The sequence below is a fragment of the Cyanistes caeruleus genome, chromosome Z (genome assembly GCF_971803275.1).
Source record: "Cyanistes caeruleus chromosome Z, bCyaCae1.hap1.1, whole genome shotgun sequence".
NCBI lineage: Eukaryota > Metazoa > Chordata > Aves > Passeriformes > Paridae > Cyanistes > Cyanistes caeruleus.
The window spans coordinates 56196863-56223349 of NC_141732.1; the positions used below are offsets into that span (position 1 = coordinate 56196863).

General features: G+C 40.1%; 1 protein-coding gene and 1 long non-coding RNA gene across 39 annotated transcripts in view; one reads left to right on the forward strand and one right to left on the reverse strand.

Annotated features, from left to right (window-relative positions):
- Positions 1 to 14901, forward strand: part of ARHGEF28 (Rho guanine nucleotide exchange factor 28) — a 115879-nt gene extending 100978 nt beyond the window's left edge. For all 38 annotated transcript variants that reach the window (XM_086866716.1, XM_086866703.1, XM_086866712.1 and 35 more), the window contains one exon: positions 13814 to 14901. In XM_086866716.1, the coding sequence (XP_086722842.1) occupies positions 13814 to 13974 (161 nt within the window). In that variant the 3' untranslated portion in view covers positions 13975 to 14901. The remainder of the gene's footprint in view (positions 1 to 13813) is intronic.
- LOC111940742 (uncharacterized) overlaps positions 5668 to 26487 on the reverse strand; it is a 202279-nt gene continuing 181459 nt past the window's right edge. Inside the window, exons 2-4 of the long non-coding RNA XR_015280029.1 lie at positions 18116 to 18358; positions 10630 to 11029; positions 5668 to 8997 (exon numbers count right to left, since the gene is read on the reverse strand). This is a non-coding gene — a long non-coding RNA (uncharacterized LOC111940742). The remainder of the gene's footprint in view (positions 8998 to 10629; positions 11030 to 18115; positions 18359 to 26487) is intronic.

Here is a 26487-nt window from a genome sequence, read left to right on the forward strand (position 1 = left end):
AACTTTAGTAAAGACCTTCAGGCAAGTTCCCACAATGCTGAAACTGGCATAAATAACCTCACTAGAAAAGGTGTGTCAGTCAACAGGAGGAAAATATGATGGAAAGAAAAATGTGTTAATGCTTTACAGTAATGGTTATGAAATTATCTGCATGAAAGAAGCAAGTACTTTGGCTAATTAGGAAGGAGGGGAAGTATAGGTTTTGTGTCAGACTAGACTGAGAATTGAATAAATTAGTCTTACATTTAATTGACATGTCAAGGTTAACTAGCCAAAGTGATGCCTAAGGATTTACCTATGGATTCACTTCTTTGATTTCAGGAATCAGTGCAATTTAAATTTTTTTAAGCTTTGAAGTGAACAGCATTGTTTGCTGCTGCTACCTTAACTTCATTTATTCAGATGTTGTAGCTATAGAAATGGAATTGAAACGTGATAGATCTGGAAAACCTCTGAAACTTAAAAATAGTAAGGTTTTACCTAAGCCATTCAATATGATCTATACATGTGATATATATATATATGTGTGTGTGTGTATGTGTATATATATGTGTGTGTGTGTGTGTGTATATATATATGTATGTGTGTATATATATATATATATGTGTGAAAAACATAGTTTAAATCTTTATAGGGAACAAAGGAAAACCTGGGATCTTCATAAACAGCCAAATGCAAACCCAAAGAGCAAAAATAGAATTCTATTTGACTAATGTAATTTAAATATATTTTTAAAGGAGAGAAATTTGTACACATATGCATATTAGCAAATGAGATAGCTTGACTTTGGAAAACTAATTAATTTATAGTGGCTTTCATCAAAGTAAGTGGTTTCTAGAGATGTAAAATACTTAATTTGCAACAGAAAAAGCAAAAATTTGAGAAACAATGTATAGTATCCTAGAACTCCATATAGTTTATTTGACATTACCTTCCTATTCCTTAAGTGAGATTATGCTAATGGTGATTACTCTGTTGAACCTGTTCTTAAAACTGTATATCAGATTCAATTGCTTTGGTTTCCCGTTGTTATTAGAACAGTGCATTTTTTGTCTATATGCTGGTTTCAGCTGGGGTAGAGTTAATTTTCTTCTCAGTGGGCTGACATGGGGCTGTGTTTTGGATTTGTGCTGAACACAGGATTGATAACACAGAGATGTTTTTGTTATTGCTGAGCAGAGCTTGCACAGAGCCAAGACCTTTTCTGCTTTTGGTACTGCCACACTGGTGAGGGGACTGGGGGTGCTTGTGAGGTTGGGAGGAGACAGAGCCAGGAAAGGTGACCCAAACTGACCAAAGGGAGATTCCAGACCATGTGGCACCAAGCTCAGTGTATGAAGTGGGGAAAGAAGAAGGAAAGGGGGGGGGACATTCGTGGTGATGTCATTTCTCTTCCCAAGTAACGATTTTGCATTATGGGGCCTGACTCTCTGGAGATGGCTGAACACCTGCCTGCTCATGGGAAGCACTGGATTAATTCCTTGGTTTGTTTTGCTTATGTGCACTGCCTTTGCTCTCCCTATTAAACTGTCTTTTTCTCAGCCTCATGAGTTCTCCAGCTTTCACCCTTCTGATTCTCTCCCTGATCCTTTTGGTAGAAGAGTGAGCAAGGGGCTGTATGGGGTTTGGTTTCTGGCTGGGGTTAAACCAACACTGAGGCTACCTTATCTAAATATGTTGTGGCATAATGATATTGCATAAAAGTAGCTGCTCTATGTTTGCATCAGGGAGGTTGATAACAATAGGCCTGGCTCTTTTCTCATGTTTGTGTTAAGGTGGATTTGTTGCAGTCTGGAGAGGTTATACAGCATAAAACTGATGCAAGTATGATAAAAAATCAGGTGAAATAAGCTTTGCACTCGAGTGTTAAAAAGCCATCTGAAGTGATACAGGCTGTTTGTCTGTGCTTCCAGCTTGAAAGTGTATTTTGGCAAGGGGCAAATCTCAGTAACTCAGGGTCTTATTCAGATAGCACAGCTACTGCTGCCAGAGCTGGAGGTGGCTGATGGGATCCCATGTTGAAGACTTTATTGAGTAAGATTGCTTTCATCATGTGGAACCTGGTAAATAATGATTAGCAACACCCCCCAAAAAGTCAACACAGTTCTGCATATGTGATTGTTGTGAGTTAAGTGTTGTATTGTTTTTGCTGAAAGAATTCATTCTGAGTACATCTGATTTTTCTGAGCTGGAATGTAATCATGTCCCATACAGAAAACACTTTACAACAGCATCCTTTGGAGTCAGGGACAGGCCATCCCCTTACTACCTGCAGAATTACATGTTACAGAATATGTTACAACATATTTTTTTTTCTGGTATGTCTAATAATATGCTTAATAGTGCAATTTTTTTCAATGTCCCATACAGTGAGCAAATTCTTTCTGTTTTTCTTTCACTTAGGAAGAGGGAAATTTTTGAAAAGCCAAGGATGATATGACCCATGGAGCTCCCAGTTTGTCAGGGAGCCTCCTGAGTGGGTGTGATATTTTGAGATACTTTAAATTTTTTGTCTTTTTTAATTGAGTAGATGCCACATTGACAACAATTCCAAACTGACTTTTCTGTGTTCAACATATCCCTACTGCTCTAAGCGTGGATGCCTACACAGGTGAGCACAGAGCCTATTCAACATTCAGTGTAAGTTATAATGAGAATAAAATGAAATGGAAATATATAAGAATATGAAGTTGAGCAACATCAGCACAAGCATCTTCCATCTTCAAAATCTCATTCATTTATTAGAACAAGTAATCTCTTACTATTGACTCTGCAACAAAGAGCAGCAAATTTGCCTCTTCTCCATACCACAAAACACTGATTTTCATGCTCTGCTGGAAGACTTCTGTGTCTATGAGATACTTGGTGGAAATGAATCAGAGAGGAAATGATTTTTTTCCTCTTGGGAATAACACTGATCTTTGTTTAAAGCAAATGGCAAAAGTGATTAAATCATATGGCAGTGTGATACCAAAGTGGAAAATATGTCATTGTATGTCACCTACAATTAGTATATTTTGAATAACACTTGCTTTTCACCTCTCTAGCAGTCAGATTTTGTTGTTCTGATTGTTTTGTTGTTACTGATTTTCTTATCCCAAAACACTTTTCTTGTTTCCGTAAATAACCACAGTAGATGCAGCACTATAACATAACCCTTTAATTAAGGCAGCTAATATATTCTGTTTTTATTTTGTACTTTAATGTAAGTAATGCCTATCCTGTGTAATGCCTGTCTGATTTCATTCTATTATCTTCTCCTTTGGAGTTCATTCATTTGCAGGGGGAAATTTAAAACAGTGCACATCTTTAAGGTTCTGAATGGAGTAAAAGAAATTGTCGCCCCTGTCTTTTGAGGTTGCACAGGTGTTGGTGTAATTCTATACACCACATTCAGGCTTTCATTTACTGCAGACTTATTAAACAGCAATAGGATGATAGCTGAATCTTTCTCATTTTTCTCACACTTCTAGTTCCACCAACTTCAGTGAGTGGTTTGTGGAGTCAGTGGAATTAGTGGCGTCAACGAAATTGGAATTGTGTGGATGATCCCCCTTATATGCAAATTTATTCTTTACTTAGATTGGGTTTTTATAGTAGGTAGAGGTTTCGGGGAAGTAAAGGGGTGAAAGAAGAACATTTCAAAGTAGAAAACCATGGGCAGAGGGTTTTTAGCCAGACAACTGGTTTATAGTGAGCTGGATCCTGAGATCCAGCTCAGGGATGTGCAGAGATGTGACTTGGATAGCAAGTCTGCAGGGAAAGAGATGATCTCTCAGGAAAAGGGCCACAAAACAACAGTCTTGCTGGTTGTTTGATGCCAAGAAGATTCATTGGGAGGTCTTTGTTTTCCTTGGGAAATGCTCTCCATGGGTGGAGACCTGGCTGTGCAGTGCTCTGCTTTAGTAAATTAAAATATTTAGTATATATTTTGTAATGAAGTTAGAGCCTGAAATAGATGCACTAGGGTAAATAAATAATTCATCTGAATAGCTGAGAGAAGCTGTTTATGGATGATCAAATTTTGCAAGATACTGAGTATGCAAACACGCCCTGTAAAACCATGTAGCTGAATCACCAAGTGTATCTCTCTGGTTTATTTTGAAAAGTACAATCTCATTTTAATTATTTAGTACAATACTTTACGTATTCCAATAAATGGCCTATAGCATGTTGTGCAAAAATAATGAAGTGTTGGTAATAGGAAACCTCCTCAGCATCATCTGCTGTTAAATATTTATTAAGACACTGGGGAAGAGTGTCTGTCTTCTGCTGGTATTCATCACAGGAGCACCCAACTGCTTTCCAATAAATTTAATTGACTGTCTCCAAACTGCTAGAGGAGATTTCACAGAGTATCTTGTTCCCCCTTGCCAGATGCTGTAGAAATCTTTCTTTTGGGTGTAGAATTTTTTCTTTTGGGTGGGGCAGTAGAAAGGAGGAGCCTTGCTGCTGGTATGGAATTCGGTTATAGTTTAATCAACTAGGACGACTTCCAACAGTCACCTGCTGAGATTCCTTGAGTGTTCCTCAGAAGTCTGATCTAGAACTGGAATATAAATGATAAAAAATAGATATGACTTTTCTGTATTTGTTTAGGGTCTGTTATGGAAAAATCAAAGCCATGTGCTTTAAAAGTCATTGAATATATTCAATGATAAAGAATATATGACAGTCAAGGAAAGCTGGGAAGATGCAAGGATGGAAAGAGATTTATTTCTTTTTCTCTTTATTAATTGAACTTGGAAATTGAAGGATAATTGTTGCTGACAGAAAAACTGCAGAGAAGCTGTCTTCTGTGCAGGACAACTTGCCATTGAAACACAGTGGCACTGGGGAGGGGATGAAGGTCTGAGGAAGGCTCCTGCATTAAATACAGACAGTTTAGAGCTGACAGTGAAAATGAATACAGGCAGGTGTTTTAAAACTTGTAGTAAAGGTGAGGTAGGAGGAGGTGATGAATTTGGGCTTAAGGGTAAGACCAGTGTTGCTCATACAAGGGAGAAGTGGGAACAGAAGTGAGGAAAGTGAATCCAAGTGGTCTGCATGCACTCGTGGAAAGCACTTGGCTGAAGGGATGGAGGCACATGCTTATTGATAACTGTGGGGTTTTATGGCTTTGATGTACAATTTTTCCTTTACCTTTTATGCAAATGGTCTTCACAGTAGTTATATGTTCTCAGAGCTTTTAGCAAACAGTTAAAATGGGCATTCATTTGAAAATACTCAATCACACTGAAAATTCCTGTGCTTACAATGCAAAATCTGGGGAATGTTCAACTTTCCAGTTTTTTCTTGATTTTTTTTTTTCAAGAAATCCAAGAAGAAAACATGAGCACATAGACTTCCTGCCAAAAATGAATAAAAATGGCTGTGCTAATACTCAATATGCAATCAAAAATTAGTGAATATTTCCCTCAGTTTTGAGCTCGGGAGAGAACAGGTATCTCTGTGCCTATGAGATAAGAGGCTTCTCTCAGATGCTCACTCTTGTAGTAATGCCCATATTTTTTCCTGTATTAATCAACATCAGCAGCTTCTATTAAAGGGTAAGATTAGCATGTAATTGATTTGAAGCAGGTGCTTTCTCTTTTTTTTTTTTTCTGAGCAATTCTATATATTGACTTGGCGTTCTTCTGCCGGTCTCTGAGTTTTGATCTCGTCAGCTTTTATGAGTAAGAAGTGGTGGATCTGGTCTGTTGTTGGGAAATTACCCTGTAAAACCAATGTGCTTAGGAGGAGACTTGAGTGTTTTATAAATCACCTCCCCATTTTGGCTTTTGTAACAGAGCTGTGCCCTTCTGCTACTCAAGAAAATGTTTGCCAAAGTCCAGAGCACACTTCTTTATGTTGCACCTGAAAGACTGGCCAGACGCTGCGGACTGAATTGATTTTTTGCCAAGATGTTTGATTTAATGTTTATTTCAAAGTGAAAAAACCCCAATAAAACAACCCACGACCAAAGAGCGTCCATAAAATATGAGGCAGAGTTAATCAACACGCTAACATCTGTCTGTGGTAACAGCTCAGTTTTGATGTGTAAATGTCCCCTTTTGTTTCAAAGGGAACGACTTCGTGCTCCAGAGTCTGTCTTTTCAGGGTTAATGCTAGCTGTTTCTCTTTTCTCAGGAGGAAAGGAGATAAAGCCTCACTGCAGCGTCTTATTTTTCAGGGTGGAAATTGCGACAGTGGGTGAGGGAACTGTGGGGATGTGCTGGCTGGCAGCAGAAAGGGGAGCTGGTTCATTGTCCCTTGAGTCCTCAGAAGAGCTGTTTGGGCCTGTAACTTTATAGGGTTTCTGCTCCGCCACCAAACATTCCAGCAGGAGTGTTCCCTACTGACGGCAGCTTGTTTTGACTTCAGCAGATGACGGGCTAGGAGGAAATGGTGGCAGCCCTCTTCGTTCACGGCAGCACTGGACACCTGGAAGAGGAGGCTGTGGGTGCTTCTGTGCTCCCCCGCCGCTGCTGCCAGCTGCCCTGCCCCTGGAGAGATGCTCCGTGTGGGTGTGCTGCTGCCCCGGGTGCGGCAGAGACCCCGCGGCGGCAGCTGGCCGTGCTCCTTGTGATCCTGTGTAGGAAGAGTGTTCTTGGGGTTTTATGGTTCTTTCCTCTTGATCATTTGAGTGCAGCTGTGTTTAATGAGCTGGAAAAGAAGTAGGTCAATAAAGCATGTGTTGGTTGTTAGCAGAATACCTGTTGGACCACGTGTTTGTCTGTAATTGACCATCTAAAGCTTCAAAGCTTAGCACAAAGACAATTTAATAGGGAATTCATACTTAAATAAATTAATATTAAGCAGAAGCAGACAGCTGTCAGGCAGTCTGCCCTGCCAAGGTGAGACTGTGGGTACTTAATGCTCAGACAAATTATGATTTCAAGTCAGATGTATTTTTAAGTCTCTCTTATTGATATGCATTAGAAAAACAGCATACCAAAAATAGCTTAGAACCTGTGTGCTTTAAAAACCAATACAACTGATAGCTATGTGACTAGGCTAAAATTTTAATCAACCTAAACAATTTTAATCAGCATGCTATGAATTTGATGTCAAAGTGGCACTGTCAGTATCTGAGCTTGAATTAATTATAAAATATTTTATTTGGTAAACACCAGTGTTAGAAATAGTATGTTTACTGGGCCTTAATGAAAGAAAAATGGCTGCATCATCACATTACTCCACAACCTGGAGTATGAGTTGGAACTTTTTGATAAATGCTATTTTGGTGGAATAATGTGTTGTGTGTTTTGTGTTTCTTGTGCCAAGAATTAGGTCCAAATTGTCTAGACCAAACTTTTCTGAAGACTTATGAGGCAAAACCTGAAAACAGAGCTGCATTGTTTTACCTAAGCCAGCAACTACACAAAGAGCAGAAACATGAAGAATAATGGCAAGCCCAGTAATTTTACCATGATCAAAAATCCAGTGTACAGATGTAGAGAAGAGTTATGTTGCAGACTTTATTCATCATAGGCTTTGAATTATTTCTGTTCTCTGTTTTGTAACAAAAAATGCACCAAAAGCTGATAAGACTAATTACTGTAGGATCTCTTCTGAAATAATTCTTCATCTGCTTTTTGTGTAAAGCTCTCATATTCATGAAGGTGCTTGTTTGCCTAAGAAATGCAGTGGCTGCTTTTTCACAGGGTTGGGCTGGTCAAAAGTGAATAACAGCATTACAATTCCCAGACCGATTTTCTTGCCTTATTCAGTCAGCTGGGAAACGGATTAGGCTCCTCTTTCCTTGGTAGTTTTTTTCCCCCAGTGATTTTTTGAGAGCCAATAGCAAGTTCATTTCCTGCTGTGAAATCAGCTTTATTGAGGTGTGAAGAGCCTGGTTTGTTGATGGCATGTGGGATCTCAACTGCCAGTGAAACTGCTGGGAATTGTCCTCTAATCTTCAAGGCTTAAACATGACTTCTCTATAGCAAATACTCTGTTCTGAATCGGCAGCAGCAGTGTCTTGGTTGCTCCAGGGAGATGTCCTGGTGTTTCAGGCACCCAGTACCACTGCATGGTCTTCCACCAACTTTAAATAACTGAACCTGCAGCATGGAAAATGTATTGCAATTTGGGAAAGTCTTAGTAGGCATTAAAAAAAGTGATCAAAACTGGTCATGGTGCCTTTCATGGTGAGGAGAGAGGCTGAGGTGCTTGGAGTTCCCTGGGGAATCAGCTGTCTGTTGCTAATGAATCTGCATGGAAACCACTGGGAGCATCATCAGAGACAAAGAGGTGCTGCGGGATTTGCCAGTGGGTTTTTCAGTGGAGCCCATGGGAGTTAGGCTGCTGTTTACTGTTGAACTGTGATGGCAAATGAGAGCCTGTTACCCTTGAATTCCTTTGAATATCCCAGACCCGGTAGACTTAGCACTGTTTTTGAGGTGTCTGCTTGCATTTTGCATTATGCATGAATGCCAGTGTGGGGATTAAATAGAGCAGCTCTGCCGTTTCAAATAGCTGTGGCCTGAAGCTGATGTGTCAGCTGTCAGTCCAAATGAACTTGGTACCAGTTGTTATAAGTACATGTAAAACCAAAACCTAACTATTTATTATTTCAGAAGGTTAGTGCTCTTGTGACTCTTCAACATATTTGTTGCTAGAAGTGGCATAAATCGCTTTTCATTTAATGTAGTTTGGTTATTTAAAGAGGGTCAATGTGACAGATCTCAGAAAGTCACAGCAAGGTAATTGTGTGCAAAATCCATGTGGTGTGTTGCTTTCCTTTCCTTTTTCCTTTTCCTGACCTCAGAGCTAACCCAGGTTTGAGGAGGAGTTTGAATGTCAGGCCTTCTGAGATCCATTCCAACTTGAATTATCCTGTGATACTGTGAAACCAGGGTCAGAGCTGAAGGAGGAGCTCTAAGGGCTTTCTGTTTAAAACACAGGGACTTGAGAGGTTTTTTTGCCTGGAGTGTTTCTTAGTTCCTTGGTTCTCCTGTCCTTCCCATAATCTTCACTGTGGGCATTCTAGCCTTAACATCAAGAGCTCTGATCCTGGGGGAGAGAGAGAGAGGAGGGGTGAAGGGGGTGAAGGAGAAAATCTGTGGCATTTATTTGATGTGGAAGTGCTAACACCCTATGACAACAGACAGGAGGTGAGAATCAGTGTGACTAATGAGTTGTTTACTTGGCTTTTGTATCCTCCCCCTCCCCCAGGTACATGGGCTGTGTTTGTTTTTATATGTATTGATTTCAGATTCCTGCAAATACCATTCCTTTGTCCTTCACCTTGTCAGCAGTTTGTGAGATACTACTAATCCTGTATTAGTGCTGTGGAAATGGGAGGGAAGTTAGGATGCAGAATGCTACATTTTTTTTCTCTTTTCCTGTTAAACCGCACCATGTTTTTAGGCAGGAGCTGTCATTTCTCAGAGCTTGGACCCAGACCCTGTTTGGAAAACTGAGGTCTCCTTATAAACTCCCTCGAGAATTGATCCCACATATACAGGCCTGCCATCCACTGTTGTTGTTACATTGAGGTGGTCCTAAAAAAGTATGGAAAGAATAGAGTGTCTCTCTGCAGTTTCCTGATGCTTGTCCTCATGGTACCAGACTTAAACTCAAGGAAAGTGGGGAAAAAATTGAATTTGATTTTAGTATTGAATTTGACAGTGCCTGTGTGAATGAGACAATTTGTGATGGGATCCAGAATTTGTTAGAAACAGCCTCTAACTCCTTTTTTCAAAAACTGGTGGGGAAGACTCCTGGGAATGCCTGGGGTTTCTTTATTTAGTGAAGTGGTCTTAGCTGAGATGAAAAGGAGTAAAAGCTGTGCTTTAGGAGTATTTGCTACTGAGGTGTGGCACAGGCTACGAGTCCCCAAAAGGATGAAGTACTGTCACAGGTTACCTAATATTCGGTCACCAGCCTCAATCACACCCTTTTTGCCTCGGGTGTTTGACCAGCCCAACTTTGAAAAAGTGGGTTTCTCTGGTCTGTTGTTCACTTTTAGCTAGAGTATCCATGATGCAGCTGCAGATCTGGCTTGTTCTTAAGGAAAGAGTTACCTGGAATATTGTAGGAGAAATATATTTTATGTAAGTGAGAAACAGGTAAAGGGGGTTTCAGCTTGCACATAAATTCTGAGGTCCAGGGTACAGAGAGATGCTGACAGCTCTTGGCTGATGCAAAAGTGGGAGGGAGCAGAAAGCTGTGTCAGAGTAGACTGTGGAAGGATCTGAGCTACAGCTCAGTTTTGTTAAAGCTTTGGAAATAGTCAGGGAGTATTTGCTGCATTTATCTAGCTATGAAAAAAAACAGTATAAATGAGCAAGTGGATGGCTATGACCAGGTACAGTTTTTTTGTTTGTCCTCTCTGCGAGGGTGTGGGAGCAAGGCAGCAAGCAGAGCCCAGCCCGGGCAGGAGGGGTGTGGGCAGGGGCCATACCCAGCTTTCTCCAGGTGCTGGTGATGTATCCACATATCTGCTGCTCTGGTGGGCGCGCTGTTGAGCCAAACACAGCCCAACAGAGAGAGCATCTATCCCTAACTTGGAGGGGACCAGAAAAAAGGATAAGTAAATGCTGAATTTAAATAAAGGGTGTGTCACAGAACTCGTTTTATGGCTGATGTTGACGGGTGAATTACAATCACATTGAAGGAAGCTCATAAAAGACGTGTACTTACATGACTCTTGGTCCATAGCAAATTCTGACTTTGCCTCAGTGCAGCAGAGAATGGGCCTGGAGAAGGACTGGGGAGCTCCCATGGGTGCCCCAGGTGCCAGGGGAACATGGGAGAGGTTCTTGGATGTCACTTGCTGGTAGCAACCCCTTTGCCTTGCTGTCTGCACAAATAATCAGTTTGTTTTCCTTTTTTTATTTTTATTGAGCATCCTCAGCTCTTAGAGTCCTTTAGCAGACAGCAGCTGATGTTTATAAGCCTGGTTTCAGAAGTTTCCTCCTTGTTTTGGGAGAGCATTTCAAGAGGATGATTTCTCCCACCTTTCTCCTGCTTGGTGACAGGGGCAACTCAGTTTTCCCATGCTGTGCCAGAGATCTTAGGGGAAGCTTCTTGGCTGCTGTCACTGTTCCAAGAACATTACAAGAACTTAGTTACAAGAACTAAGGCTGACTGGCAGTTCAGTCCACTTTCCCCACTCTCCCTTCACCTGAAACTCTTGTTACCATTTCTAGCACTTCTTCCACACTTCACATGCATCTGCTCTCAGAGCACATCACGCTTCTGCCTGTGATACCAGCTGGTCTCCTGACTCAGCTGCTTCCACCATGGCGCTGGGCAGAGAGACAGCAGCCACTCTCCCCAGTGGCAGGCTGATTGTGCTGGCCTTGGGGACACATTGTGCTTTTATTAGGCAGAGTCTGTGTTGAGTGCCACCTGAAGTGTATCCAAAACCAGCCCCTTCCCTCATCAGTTCAATTAAGCACAGCCTTTCCAGCCTGAAGCCACTCACCACCCCAGCAGCAGATGTGCTCTTACCTCCTGGGTGCTCTCCTGCTGTTCAGGTTTTCCAGATGCAATGTATTTAGGGAAAAAAAAATTAAAAAGCAGCTAAACTAGTGATAAATCATTTATTTTGATGGTGACAGGATCTGATTTGTTTTTCCAGAATGCTGACAGTTTCTGCTGCTCAGCTCTGCTGCTTATAGTTATAACGGTTAATGAGAAATGGTTTGGAAACAGCTACTGTTTTAATTGGTGAAGCAATTACTGTTTAGTTTTGCTGGTGGAAAATAACTGCATGTAAGGCATTTCTCTTTCTTTTCTGTGTATTTTCAAATTTGTAATTAGGCTTCTCAAATTATGTACTTAATGAACTTTGGAAACAGATCTTTCAAATTCGTGTTTACTCACTGGTATTCTTATGCGCATAACTTGGGGAATGTGAATAGACTCACAGGACTTAAAAGGAATATTAATGTAGGTAAAATTACCCCAAAATATAAGTGTTTAGAAGTTGAGGAACTTCTGCTAGTAGGGCTCTTTTTAATAAATAAACAAACCAAACGTATCCAGTTTTCATAAAGACAGACAGACATATTTTTGCTTTCTTCTGCCGGCTGCAAATTGCAATATTTTTCTAATACGACCATCAAAAAAAAAAATGCAAACATCACCTTCAAAAAATCAGGATGGTTTGACTAAATTAGTGAGTCAGGTTCTGCTGTGTTCCATATTGCAAATAACTCACTCTTGATTTTCATCAAAACTGAAACTTAATCCAGTATAAAACAGTAAAAGAAAGAAAGACAATTGAAGACTAATTTTTGTAACATCCTTTGTCATCCGACTATGACTAAGCTTGTTTATAAATACCTTGCTCCTGCCATTGACCCTGCAGTCTTGGCAGCAGGAATAAGATGCATGTGGCTTATGCTGGGAGCTGCAGCCCCAAAGCCTGTTTGCTCCCTGCAGCTGTGTGAATATCAAAGAGGAGAAGATGCTGAGGGCAGAGGCTGTGAGATGATGTGTTTCCACATGCCCATTGCATAATCATCCCACACTGCTCCACAGACCCCATGCCAGGGAGCAGCCAGAAAGCCTAGGCTTTTCAGAGTGCCAGCAGGCTTGTTTTGCCTTGAACTCCTGCCCCAGTGAACAAGACTGATGAAAGTCACATATATTTGGGGAATGCCAAATGTGGGCAGGGGTAATTATGAAATGCCACCAGTTAAATGGCATGGTGTGTAAAAACCCAGATAGATCTTTCATAATGGATTTCTACTGCACATACATGTGAGTAGTAGGAGCCAGAGCAAGCATGAAATGTCTCTTCAGCTCTGCATGAATGATCAAGGCTCAACCCCAGTTCTGAGTTTTGTGTGCTTCTGGCATTACCATGATGTACAAGGGGTTCCAAGCTCCCTTTTTTTCTTCAGAGTCCTTTTTTTTTGAGAAGAAAGAATGAAAAATTAAGCCTCTGGATATAATAGAAGAGTTGGTTAGGCTGAGATGGCAGCATATCTATTACAGATATTTTTCATCACTACACATAAAAATACACATTCTTTGTCATGCAGCTGGTTTTTATGGTAAAGTTGCTTTGAAGAAATACAGATGTAGAATGTAGTGAGATGCAGTTCCTGAGAAACCAAAGTGCTACAGAATGCTGACTAGGAATAAAACCAACTGTAGTCCTATTGATTTTTTTTTTAAGCTATACATAGATTATCGTAGAAGTCTTCATTGTGCAAGTACCTAATTCTCTGTATTTGTGGGAGAAAATTGGAAAGATAACAGGATCCACGTGAAATAATGTTCTGGTGTTTGGATGCAAGTCTTTCTCTCCACATCACACATCTATTCTATCAAGGCAGAATAGAATAGAGTAGGTAGTTCGTGCAAATAAACTTGGTAGAAAAAGCTCAATGCAAGTTCCAGCCATGTAGACTTTTAACTTTGCTCACTTAATTATTTTGCATCCGTAAAAGGAAGGCTTACAAATAAAATTCTGTGTAATGATGAAAATGGTATTAATGCTACAACTGTATTATTACTAACAAAGGTACTGATTATATGCTCTGCGCTTCCCTCTGGCTCAATTCTGACTTTGTTTATGTCTTTCCATTATTGTGTGTCTGTTTAGTAAAGCATGGCTACACGTTATTTATTATTATTACTACTATTATTATTATTATTATTATCATTATTATTATTAATTTCACTAACTTTGGGTAAGGTACCTCTCACCAGGCTGCAGTATAATTTGTTCTAGAGTAATATTTTCCTTTCTAGACAGATGCAGCAAACTAGAAAACGGTGCTAATGAAAAAGTCAGACTTTGCTTTTTTTGATGTCATGGGCATGGCAGAAAATGCATAGTCACGTGTCCTTCTCTTGTGTGTTACAGATCTGAATGCATCACAGACCCAGAGTCTCCAGACAAGTGTTCCAAACCAGGGATCCATCCAGTCACCACAGGCAGATGAACTGCTCCTGAACCACCAGCCTGGGAGCCTGCAGGATGCAGAAAGTGGAGCCAGAGTAGAGGAAAAGATTGTTTACCTCTGATGACTTGTTTTCTAATCTCAGTAGCACTTTGGAAAGATAACTGTGTTTGCTTTTCTAAATTTCTGTAGTCGTTCTCTGTATGACCATCTGGCTTTAAGGGTAGTATTTAATAGTAAATGCAAAATTTTCCCCATGATAAATATAGCAAGTAAGTTATTTTGAAGCCTTTGTGGTGTAATCTTTAATTTATGACACGACTTCAAATGCATTGCAAGAAGCAATGAGTAGCAGGGGAGACATAACATTTTGAAATTGTAAAGATGCCACAAAGGACTGTGAAAGCTAGTGTTCATTTTATCGAGTAATTTTTTTATAAAGATGAGTTAAGAGAGACGGGTCTGCTACTTGAGATTTCAGACTGTGTATCAGTAACCTTCTAACAATTGTGATGTAACATGAAAAGACAGCAATGTAAGAGTGATGGCTCTAGTCTTCGCTGAAATGTGCTATATACCCTTAGCTGTTGGGTCATTTTCCTTATCTTCTAGCTCAGGAACTGCTCAGAAGGGGATGTTTATTACAGTCTGAGCATAACTGCATATTTGTGAGTGTTTTTTCATGTCCTGAAGCCTATTGTCATTTTGATACTACTGCCAGTTTCTGTGCAGAGATGCACTAAATCAGTTATTATAACTGTTCCTCATTTCAGTAAGTGTCCTTACACATTAAAATTTACCAGATGAAACCATCTCACTGGTCAAAAGAAAAGAAAGGGGATAAATAGTAGGCTTCCGTTAACTGAACTCTTTTGAAACTCCACTGCTTTCCTGTGTAGAAGTCAGATAGCTTTCTGCTTCCAGATTCATGGGATTTCCTGTGTGTTAGGAAGTATGAAACCTGTTATGTGCCTTTTTGTGTCTTTTTGTCTTTCTGAAAAATTTGTACATTTCTGTCACACTGAATAAATCTTCTGTGCTTTTCTGCTAAGATTTAACTTTGATTCATTGTGAGATCCCTCAAAGAAATAAGAAAACGGGAGGGAAAAACAAAAAAGGTGTCCAGGGCTTGTTTGCACTGAGCTCTGCTGCAGATGTGTGTTCCTGGTCCAGGGTAGCCAAAGCTGTGTATTTCAGCTGGCAAAACCAAGGATGTTTGCCACTTAGCATGGCTGATGGCATTGGCAGAGGTGCAGCAGGAATGCAGCTGCACAGCTCCTGAATCTGGGCTGCCTCACATCTGCCCAGCTCAAGGAGCAGAGGAGGGCAGGATTTGTCTGGGTAAGCCCCAGGTGCCAGTGGTTTCCATTTTTGCCCTAAGCCTTGTGCTGTGCAACATCTTTTGCAAGGCACAGAGTTTTAGACATGTGCATTTGTTGGCAAGGGTTTCCTGACTGAGAAGGATTCTCTCCCGGGGACTGGGGTGCTATGGGGAGTTCTGTAAAGCAGAGCTTTCTGAGCTGCATCTTACTGGACTCCAGAGTCGTTGTTCAGTTGGTATCTTGGGAAAACAGCTGAGCACCTGGCGTGATGAGCAGGATGTGATTCTCACCTGTATTAACTGATGTGCAAATGCCATCAGGCAAAGGCTGAGCCTGCAGATGTGGTTTCCAGTGTCTATGTCCAGCCTTCAAGACTCCTGCTAACCTGACAGCACTTTAAAAATATGTCTCTTTATAAGAGGGAAAAAAACCCCTCTTTTAGAATTTCTAGAATTGTTTTACCTTCTTTGCTTTTCACAATTAGATTAAAATTGAAATGTGGATCCAACTTCTCTTAAGCACCCTGTAAGTAAGTAAGGATAAGAGAGCCAACAATGAATTCAGGGTTGCCACCTGAACAGTGTTTTGGCAAGTTTCTAAGTAGCCAGACAAATTTCTTGGGATGGTGTATGTCCCAGGATATGTGCCTTGCCCAGAGACCCATGGGAAATTGGGGAAAAATGAGCAGTTTTCTCCACAGTTACTCCCTCTGCATTTCATTATGCCCTGGCTGAAACATCTGGTATTGGTTACTGTCAAATCCAAGCTGCTGGATGGATAGCTGCTGTCCCAGTTTGGTGTGGGAATTCCCACGTAAGCGTCTTGCCACCGGGAGAGGAAGAGAGAATACTGCTTCTCTCATCAGTTTTAATTGAGGGGCTGGGAGCTGAAAAGCGGCTGGCCCAGACTTCAGCTGCTGTGCAAATTCTTTTAAGTCCCTTAAAAACAGGCAGCATCTTATTTTGCTCACCTGTGTTTACAGTAAAACTTCTGGCATTTCAGAAAGGCAAAGGCAGGAAACAGGTGGCCTCTAGATTTAGGTATTTTAATTGTAGAAAATGTTTAAAGTATAGGCCAGTATGGTCTCGGCAGGTGCTCTTTATAACAAGATGTATTATGCACCCCTGTACTCTGTCCATTATTTAGGCATTTCTTAATACTTAGTGGAATTTAAACACAGCCCCAGTGAGACTTGGCTATTTTGGCAGTCTGTGTTTTCAGTTATTGCCAGGCATATATTAATGCTGTGTCTTCTTTTTTAGTTAGAGAAATACATTCAGAAATTCTCTTCATCTTTTTTGATATTATTTTGAAGCTGGCTTATTTGCAAAGCCTGTTATTTTTCACTCATCCTGTATATTGTGTTTTCTTTTTTGCTAAGCTTCTCAAAGCATCTTGCCTCTGAAAGCTCAGAAGCTAATTTAGTCATTAATTTCAGTGCTGAAATTAAAGGAGAGGTTGCTGTACTACAAATATCCATGGCACCAGGATGAGCTTCCTGTTTGTTTTTTTGTCTTTTAATTTTTTTTCTCCATCTTTTAAGAAAGAAGGGATTTTTTTTGCTGCAATGCCTTGACTTTTCTCCTTAATGTTGTATGCTAGTAAAGTTGCCATATCAAGCAACCTTAAAAGACTTTTAAGGGAAACTTGCAATGACTCTTTCCTTCAACAAGTCTATAATAACAGTAGAGAAGAAATTAATGAAGAGCTTGATCCAGATCCAGTCCTGGATCCAGACCCTTGCATTTGTGCATTCAGTCATTTGTAGAATGAGGCCAAAATGGAGCACATTCTTCACTTGGATGCTGCTTGAGTATTAAGGTAAACAATACAGCTGCATTTCTAAGAGATTTTTCACAAAGGTCACCCATGTTATTTTCAAATTACTAAATTAAATACAGATTAGGCTATCAGGAAAACTCCCCAAAGTTTGTTTGTTGAAATGATTGAAAAAAGGTATGTTAGTGTCCCATGTAAGGAACACAAATAATTTTACTTAGAGAGCTCTGTTAGCTGCATTAATTTATATGCCACCCACTTAGTTCAAAAAAGTCAGTAAGGATTTTTGCTGTGTCTTAATCAAGTAGGTGCCAATTTTGTAATGTGCCATAATGCTGCTAAAAACATTTCTGCAGTGTGATGGTGTTCATTCAAAGAAAAAGAGATTGTGCTGTGGTAAGTAACATGTGCAACTTACTCAGGCTGAATTGTGAAAGCAATGGAGAGTTGCAGATGAGGCAGTTTTCCTTGTGCATTTGATGACAAAAAGAAGAAATAGTGTGACTGTTTGAATACCTTCTAATGAATATTCTATTTGACAAGAATTCCAACCTCAAATCTTTCCTATTCACTGTGCCCAGTTTATATTACAGAAGTAAAAACAGCACAGGTTGTGGAGCATTAGCATACTGAAACAGGTTGGATAGAATTTTTATGAATGCTTTTATAGAATTGAGGAACTGCAGTTGATTTCTGCCATTTTTCCAAGGCAAATTGACACATTAATTGTTTCTATCCCTAGTAAAGATTTGCATATATAAGCACTGCAGAAATAGCTATGAGTATTCTTGATAATCTTAGTCATAAGGACAGCTACATGTTAACCACCAAAAATATTTTTCTGTCTTGCTCCAAAATAGTGAGATAAGTCTGCGAGGATGGCTTGAATTCAATGGCTTGAATTTTGCATAAAGGCTCCCTTAGGCAGGCCGATACCAAAAAGTGTTTCATTTCTTCAATACAAAGAAAAACCCTCAAAGGATAACCTTTGAGGCATTATTCTGAAGTGAGGCTGGCATTATTCTAAAGTGTTGTCATCAGTCCAGCCGTTTGCTTTGAAAAAGTGCATCGGACAGTAATCTGCTAGACTTAGGCTACACAGATTGTGGAAGAGCTTGCAAGGGTTTTGCAGGTTGTGGAGGTGAAATAATCCAAGTATCTCACCTGGGAACATCAGTGTTTTTCCTTGACATGCAGAGCAGCGTTGGAAGCAGCTCTACTGAGGTTGGTAGTTGGCTCCCAAATTGCCAGAGATGTTTCTTAGTCCATGGATCATCAATGCTGAAGTTTCTTCCTCTTCCCCTCACTCCATCTCAGGCCCACATGTTCCACCTCTTACATGGGAAGGTTCTGCCACAGGGAGGTCTGCAGCCCCCCCAGAATTCTGAGTTTGAGTCTTGAAATATCCTGGGTGGAGACCAGAAGAAGAGAAAAGAAACATGAAAAAGCTGCTCTGGGTGTAGAAAATGCAGGAAGAATGTCCACACTAATTAGATGTTTCTAAGCTCCTTCATGGAAAAAGCTTTTTTATCCAGAGAAAAAAGGGTCTATTTATCACTGTTTACTATTTATGATATTATTATTTATGACTAATAATTTGAGAGCAGTTAGATGCCACATTTTTTAATTCCAGTACCAGAGAAAGCAAGTACCCTAAATGTATGAAAGGGACAATGAAGCAAGTAAGCAGGCAAGTTCAAACAAAAAATTTATCCTGTAGAGGCTCACCAGACCTAAGGGAAATTTCTTATCAGATTTCTGTAAAATTTCCAAGCCATACTACAAGAGCTATGCAGGCATGAACCTTCCACTCACCCAGGTTACCACTGCTGATAACAAAGACTGTTGCAATTAAAGAACTGCATGAACTGAAGACAGATTGTGAAGATCAATGTGAGCCCTGGCCTTCCCATGCAAGTGAAAAAGCAGGATAGCTGCATTCCTTATGTCCAGCTCATTGAAGATGCTCACAGCCAAGCTGTGAACCCATTTGTGCTCCCTTTGAATGGTGCAAGAAACAAAAGAAATTGGTGTTGCTTCTGGTTAAAGTAATGTCTCATCTGAAATGAAAACTGTCCCCATTTCCTTCACTCACACAGCTGTTCTGTTATTGCTGAATGAATGCTAAAACAAGCCATTATAGGTCAATTCCAGATACAAAGCAGCCAAGTGGACAAAGGTAACTGAGCATCTCCTGCTTTCAGGAGTGGAGGGTAGCTATCCTTATCCTCTGGGGTTTCTTTCTAGCTTTAAATTAAGGAGCAAGTTTTCACAGTGAAAAATTGTCAGTGAAAAGGAACACATTAAGAGTGAAATTGCTTCTCTGCTGATGTTGCTTTCCTTCACAAAGTCCCACATGACCGGTTTCGGTCTGATTTTAACCTCATGTCCAGACACCAGGTAAACTGACAAGGTGGCATGTACATATTTTAATTCTTTAAATTGTCTCAAGTGCCTGATACTTGTGTAGTATCAAAACAGCTTATATCTGAGTCCAGGCTGGTCAGTGGCAATGCTGCAGGTAAAGGAAGAACTTGGAGGATACAAAGCTAAGGTGTGACCGCCTTTGAAGCACATATCAAATGAATGATTTACTCAGATTTGGCAGTGCTCCATAGACGTCTCATGAACAGAAAAAACTGTCATGGAGCTGTATCTTTGAGTAAGATTCCTTTCCTTCTTCCAGGTGGCTTGAAAATGCTATTTTACCATGGCAATAATGTCCTTGCCTCAGCTGACTTCATTTGATATTGAGACTACAGCCGTGCAAAATGCCTGGTCTGCAAATCATGAGCCTGTAGGAAACCCTATTTCTGTGGAAGATGTCTTAAGTACGTAGGTCATACTACCTTCCAGCTGATGCCAAGGCTTTCTGTAGGAAGATTTATCACAATAATTTTCCTTAAAGTTCTCAGTAAACATCTACACCTCCAGACTAGAGGGTTTGGTTGGTATTTTTCTGTGTCTGGCAGTGCAGAACTTGTTACCATGAAGTGAAACTCAAGGGAATAGGAGGAAAAGTGTGCTTGTTGCTAATCTATGGATGGTGAGTGGATGATTCCCCCGGAAACTACAGATCCCTGTTAATGTTCCAGGTAAGCTACAAGGATATTCCTTTGGGTGACCCCCTAAGAGGAATGCTGGGCACTGAGGGAAGGGTTCCAACTCCAGGGTTTGTACATGGATATCATCAGTTCAGTGGTGCTAGAAGCTTGGTAATCTGGAAAACCAAACCTGGCTGTGGGACCAAGCCATTTGGTGTCACTGAAGTTGATGCCTGGAAGCACAGCTGCATGTTCAATCCTGCTTTGCCACACAGGGTAACCTGTGCATCACTCAGCCTTGCCTGGCTTCCATCCCTTCAGTGCTTATCTTGAAGCTGGATGGTTGTGTGCAGGCTGTGAAAGATGGCTTGCAGCCTTGGGAGACCTCTCTTGGCATATAAAATAAATGCTGAGCACAGAAGGATATTTTACACAATGTAATTATTGACAGAAGGTAGGGTGCATCAGCTGTTTCCCTTGAAATCACAATTTACACAGCAGAAGTTCAGTTCCTGATCCTGACTCCAGCTGTTCTCATTTAATTTACAGCATAATTCTTCAAAGGGATCAGGATAACAACTTTCAAGGACAAGATATGGAACCACTAAAAGGTGAGGAAGAAGTTTAGTTTATTGGTAAATGGTTGGTTACTTCTGCTTGTCCTACAGGCAGGACTGTGTTGGAGTCTCCTGAACTAAATACCCCATGAAATGGCATACTTCCTACAGACTACTCAGGGACACTGATCATGTGTAACAGCACGGTTTACAGACACAAAATTCAAAATATTATTCTTTCTGAGAAATTTGAAATTCAGAACACCCAGACTATTGAAATTCACCAGAATGCAGTCCTTCCATCTGTAATTTCAGTTAAATGGAAGTCAACTACTCTCACCACTTAATTTCACAATTGCCTTCTGATAAGCAGAAACACTTCCCTAAACATCGGTCAGATGTTTCCAACCTATTATTTCTACCACTACCATCAGCAATTCTGGGGTAATTATAGACGTGAGCCTGAACATAAAAGAGATGTCAGATATCTGGAACATGCAGACCTGGATCTAAGCTTGACTCAGAAAAAATGCTTCACTTCCACACAAAGTTATATTATGAACTGTCACACAAAGGGACTCAAAAATAAGTGACTGAAGTGACTGTAGAAATAAGCAGCACAAGCAATAGTAGAAACTGCTTCTTCTGTACACTGTTCAGGGAGTCACTGACAAAGCCACCCATATAGGTATTCTGTGAAATGACATTATTATAACAATAATGTCTTCTTGTTTGATTAGGGGTTTTATTAACATGTGTTTAGTGTATAATTAAACTACTGGGTAGCTCTTGTGATGAAAGTAAAGCTGAATAAGATGGACTGGGATATAAAATTTTATGTTCGGCAAGTATAGAAGTATTTTCATGGATTGAGAACCCATACAGAGAAGGAGAATGAGTTACATTGTCTAATCTCCTGGAGATAGTCTTGCCTTTCTCTGTCTAGTGGTGTGTCCCTATTGCCTCCCCAGCATAAAATCAGTGTGCTCTGGGCTCTTTGCAGCAGGGGTTTGTCTCCCCAGGGGCAGAGATGTTAGGGTGTGGGGAGCCCACCAATGTGCTCCATGTTGGTGAGAATGGCTTCACCATGCTGCCAGCAGCCCCTCTATACTAAAAGAGGGATTTTACTCTTTTTTGCAGAGAAGCTATGCACTACTCGTATCACACACCCAGCCTCTCATGTATTTGGTGCTCTCTTTCATGTTGCCGTGTAATAAAAGGCAATTGACAAGGGTATGAAGTATTGCCTTCTAAAACGCAACATCTCTGTGAAAATTCAAAATGTGTTCAAATTTTTGCAAAGTAACAAGGGTCAAGAATGGTTATAATAATTAACAACATGTGTGTTGTTTAATCTTCAAAGCAAGCTTTACCTTTAGACGTCCATAATTTACTCAGTAAATATTGTTCCTCTTACTTCAAAAGGAAGCCATAATTAGATTATGCCTGGACCCAGATTAACATTTAATTTGTGCATAGTTTCAGACCAACATAGTTGTCTGCATACAATAGCACAATAATTCTTTTTAACTCTGTATGCTGTGCGTGTTTAAAGTTGTAATTTAATACCCAGAGGAAAGATACGGCAGTGTAAGAGATGCAAACACTCAGAGGTTTTCCAAGCCAATGTTCCCTCCATCCACTTGTCACTTATACACAGTCACAGACTAAAGTTGCCTGCTCCTGCCTTCTTCCCATCCACTGTTTTATCAAAATCCCTACTTGAGTCAATGGTCATGGGGTTGGTTGCTTGGTTGGTTGGTTGGTTGGATGCTGGTTTTGGTTGGGCTTTTTTCAGTGATTATTTTTTTGGCTTTTAAAAACTGTCCTGCTCTAGCCCCACCAAGGGAGCCTGGCCTACAGGCACAGGGGTCCTAGGCTGGCCCCCTCCCACAGCTGTTGCTGAGGAAAGGGCTCACTGGGCATGTGTGAATTGGAAAACAGCTGAGATAGCAGTGCCTCCTGCTCTGAGTCTGGCCTAAGAGGATTTATCTAAACAGCCTCCCAGTGCTGTGCTGGCTATGGGAAAAGATGGCCTGTGGGCAGTGGTTTTCAACTGACCTTTGGCCATCCAGACTACCTTCCCTAGGCAGGGCTGAGACGAGATTTTAATTCCTGGCAGGGAGTCTTGGCACCATCATGGTGGAGCAATCCAATCCTTCAATGCAGCTGGGTACAAAGGAGTGCTGAGAATGGGGGCCCCTTCCTACAGAATAACTGAAACAAGCAGCTCTTCATTAGCTGAAACAACCTCTCTTCAGCCTCTAGTAACATCTAAGTGATGGGGATCACACCTTGCCAAAACATGTGTTTGGAGCCTAAGCTGACAAGATAAGAGGACTAGTGAGATAAGAAATACACCGAATAAATTCTTATTTGCTACTAATATTTTCATAATCACCTTTACGATATGAGTTGCAGGTGCAGCACTGCAAAATATTCCTATTCGTTTTATGAAGCCTGAAATATTTTTTTTAATGTAAAAAAGTGGTAATGGACTTCTTTCAAGGCTTTGAAAAAGAGCACGTCTGCTTTAATGTGACTTAGCTCGAATGCTATTATACATGCTAATGAAGAAATTTATTAGGAGGGGTCAAGTAGAGCGAGGACTGATTCCATTCACATCAACATTGACACTACTTTGCTGGCACAGGAGTAGTTCTGCAGCCATAATTTGAATAAAATATGGAATGTAAAATGCTCTATTGAATATTCCAAATCAGGGTAGTCTGTTGAGAATTGTTGCCATGGGGACTACATAAAGGTTGGATTAATTAAGGCCTGAGCAGATGCTCTGGAGTATGTGGTGTCATTTGTGCTTTCTGCTTGTAATTAAAGTGCCTGTGTGCCGGGTGAGAAACAAGGGAAGAGAGAGATACCCACCTTAATTTGTGTGTGACAGCTTTTCAGGTAAAATGAATTATTGGTATATGAATAGTGGTGACTCTACACATACTAAAAATGCAGATTAAAAAAAAAGGAGAAAAGGGATAATCAAAATCAGCATCTAGCTGAGTCACTATGTTTTTAGTATGAGAATGCCAAGATCAGTGATACAAACTTCCCTCCTTGTTACTACAAGATTTAGAGATTCAAAAGAGTCACTTCATCTTTGAAATAGATTAAGATTAAAGAGTGTCTTTTAATGTTATCCTATAATGTTAAAACATATCATAGCTTTGAGGGGTATTTTTATGCATACACAATTTTATGGGTGGAAAGACAGAGGAGGTAGCTTATTCTAGGAGAGTGTATGTGAAGTTAGGCCTCCTTTCTGGTTTTAGGAAGTCTGTTTGAGCTGCTGAGCTCAAAGGAAACAATGAAATAAAATTTCAAATCACTTTCCCTATGCTCAATAAGCATTTGCTGTTGTAGTAGCAGGGCTTGAAACCTTTAAGACAATGTTAAATTTTTTCTGCTTTGCCTGATAATGAGAGATTGTCAGTTCTTTACTATGTCCAGTTCTTTACTAGTGCTTCAGCACGTGCCCTGAGCTTCACAGGGAATGTTTGTGGGGTATAAGGGATCACACATAGGAGCAGCACCTTCCAAAAGGGGTGGTGAATATGGTGGGGGACACCTACTCTTCCACGGCCACTCCAGTTCTCTCTCCACCTTTTCACGGTGACATGGAGATTCCAAATTTTTCAAAGCCTCATTTAAAAGTAAGAGAGGAAAAATTTCATAACTTATCCCATGAAAAAATATTACATGAACTTTCTCTTTTGAGCTTTTAGAAGTGGGAATACATTACCACAGAGGAGCCACAGCTGTTGTGTGACTACCTGATGGCACTGGAATCACAGCTGCTAGCAAAAGAAATGCAAAAGTGTTCACAGTGACTCTCAAAACTGCACATATTTTGTACAGTGGAAGAAAAGTCATCACAGTGCTTCCAACTGAAATTTTGCAGAAGCCCAACAGCTCCCTATTTTAGGAGGACAAGTTTTCAGCCTTTCAAGATTGACTTCCTACCACTCCTAGTAGCAAGACAAAATTCGGCATTTTCATCTAAATATGAAGAGGGCAAAAGCAAGGATATTAACTTGCTGAGTGCTATTAAATGAAGTATTTCTGTAGGGCACTTATCATCCCAGCTCCTGTTTTAAAATATGATTTTCTAGGCACTCTTGGTGAACCTTCATACCTAAGGCTCCTGCTTATATAACAATCAGGGTCCTGAAATACTTTTTTTTTTTTTTTAAATAAAATTATTTCTAGCGTAAAACTTTCTGATTTGCCTGTGTGACAGTGGAATGAAAGCAGTGGATGTTTTTCTCCAGACTGTGAGCAATAATAGTCAGTCTAATGAATGCTGAAGCATGTTTCTTTCCCAGGTGCTCAATCCTCTCTCTCTCTAATTTGCCTGCTAAATCTGCTGCATTTTCCTCTCGTTTCTTAATGTTTAAGGATTATCTCATATGCTCTCTTGGGAAATGTGGCTTGCTTAGGGTTATGGAAGTAATTAGAAAAGATTGCAGCCTGCTTTTTGAATGAGTCTGGATTTATTTCTGTTTTTCTTTTTGCTAATGAGAGGCTTGCTTGTTCTTGCTTTGATTTAGAAAACTTTTTTTTTTTTCTTTTCAGAAAGAAATGTATGGTCTAATCCACAATATGAAAAATATGAAAAAATAAATGTTTGAGAGATAACTGAAAAATCCATAGAAACAGGTGGATGCTTTGATCAAATGGACATGATTAAATTAAACATAGATATCCTTTTAAATAGAAAGGACTGGAGGTATAGATTCAGTTACCGTGTCATTGGGAAAGTAAGAAGATAAATGAGCATCTAGAAAGAATATCCTGAAATTTGTGATGAAATCCAAGCGAGTTTAGTTCAACTAAATTTACACTTGTCTCTCCCCCAGCTCTGAACCTTGAAGCAAATGGGATCTGTACCCTCTCTGGAAGTACACATAGACTTTTCTTTTCAGACACGTAGGACACACAGGACAGTTTCATCCAGAGCATACTTTCCTACTCCAGGCTTTCCTTATGTGAATTGTTTCTAAGCACTTGTATTTAGTTATAACCTACTTGATTTCAATGGCAATTTAATGTTTTCTCAGTTTTAGATAAATGTCTGAATAAAATTCTGCCATAGTCCCTGCTCCTTGATTCCAGGGTTTTGTATGTTGTTGGCTGATCTTACAGATGCTTGCCATCTTTTCTGTAAATAACTATCTTTCCCTTCCATTAGTAATACACAGTGGGATGCTGTTATGTTTTTATAATATTTTCAGGAAAGCCTTCCTAGAATTCATTATTAGATCACCCTCACATACTCTTTTTCTTTCCTGGCCTCCAGATCATGCTGTATTTTCCCTGAGGTCCTTATTTGTCTGTCTTCCTTAATGAAACAGTAATTGAATAATAACTCTTGAAAGTATCTGTATCTGAATGTCCTTGGAATAGATGTACACTAACCAATACCTTTAAAATGATTAGAAGTCTTCAGCTAGGTGTAACTCAGATGGCTGGGAAAGCAGACAAACTGTAGCTGTGGCAACCTCAAAACCCTATGTGCCTTGTCAGGGAGGATGAGCTGTAGTGAGTGCCATACAGCTCTGTCTGCAGTGTTTGTGGTATCCAAATATTGGCTGAAATAGAGCTTGAATATTGGAAAAGCGTTTTGCATCTTACACGTAAAAAATCCCAGGGATGCCTCAGGACTTGTTTGATGCTAAAACTGTTAAATAGGGCAGGCATTCATGTTCTGTATTTATGCCTTAACTTCTTTCCCTGGCACTTATTACTAAATTTATGACTGGACTTATTTAAGGTTTTTGACATGACTTCTCATGTTACCCCTAAAATCAAAATGGATGGGGTATTTGTCAATAAAGAAAAATTCAGAGCCTTGCATCTTTGCTGGAATAATCCTGAACAGCAGGAGAAATCTGAGAGATCCAGACCCAAGGGACCTGGAAAC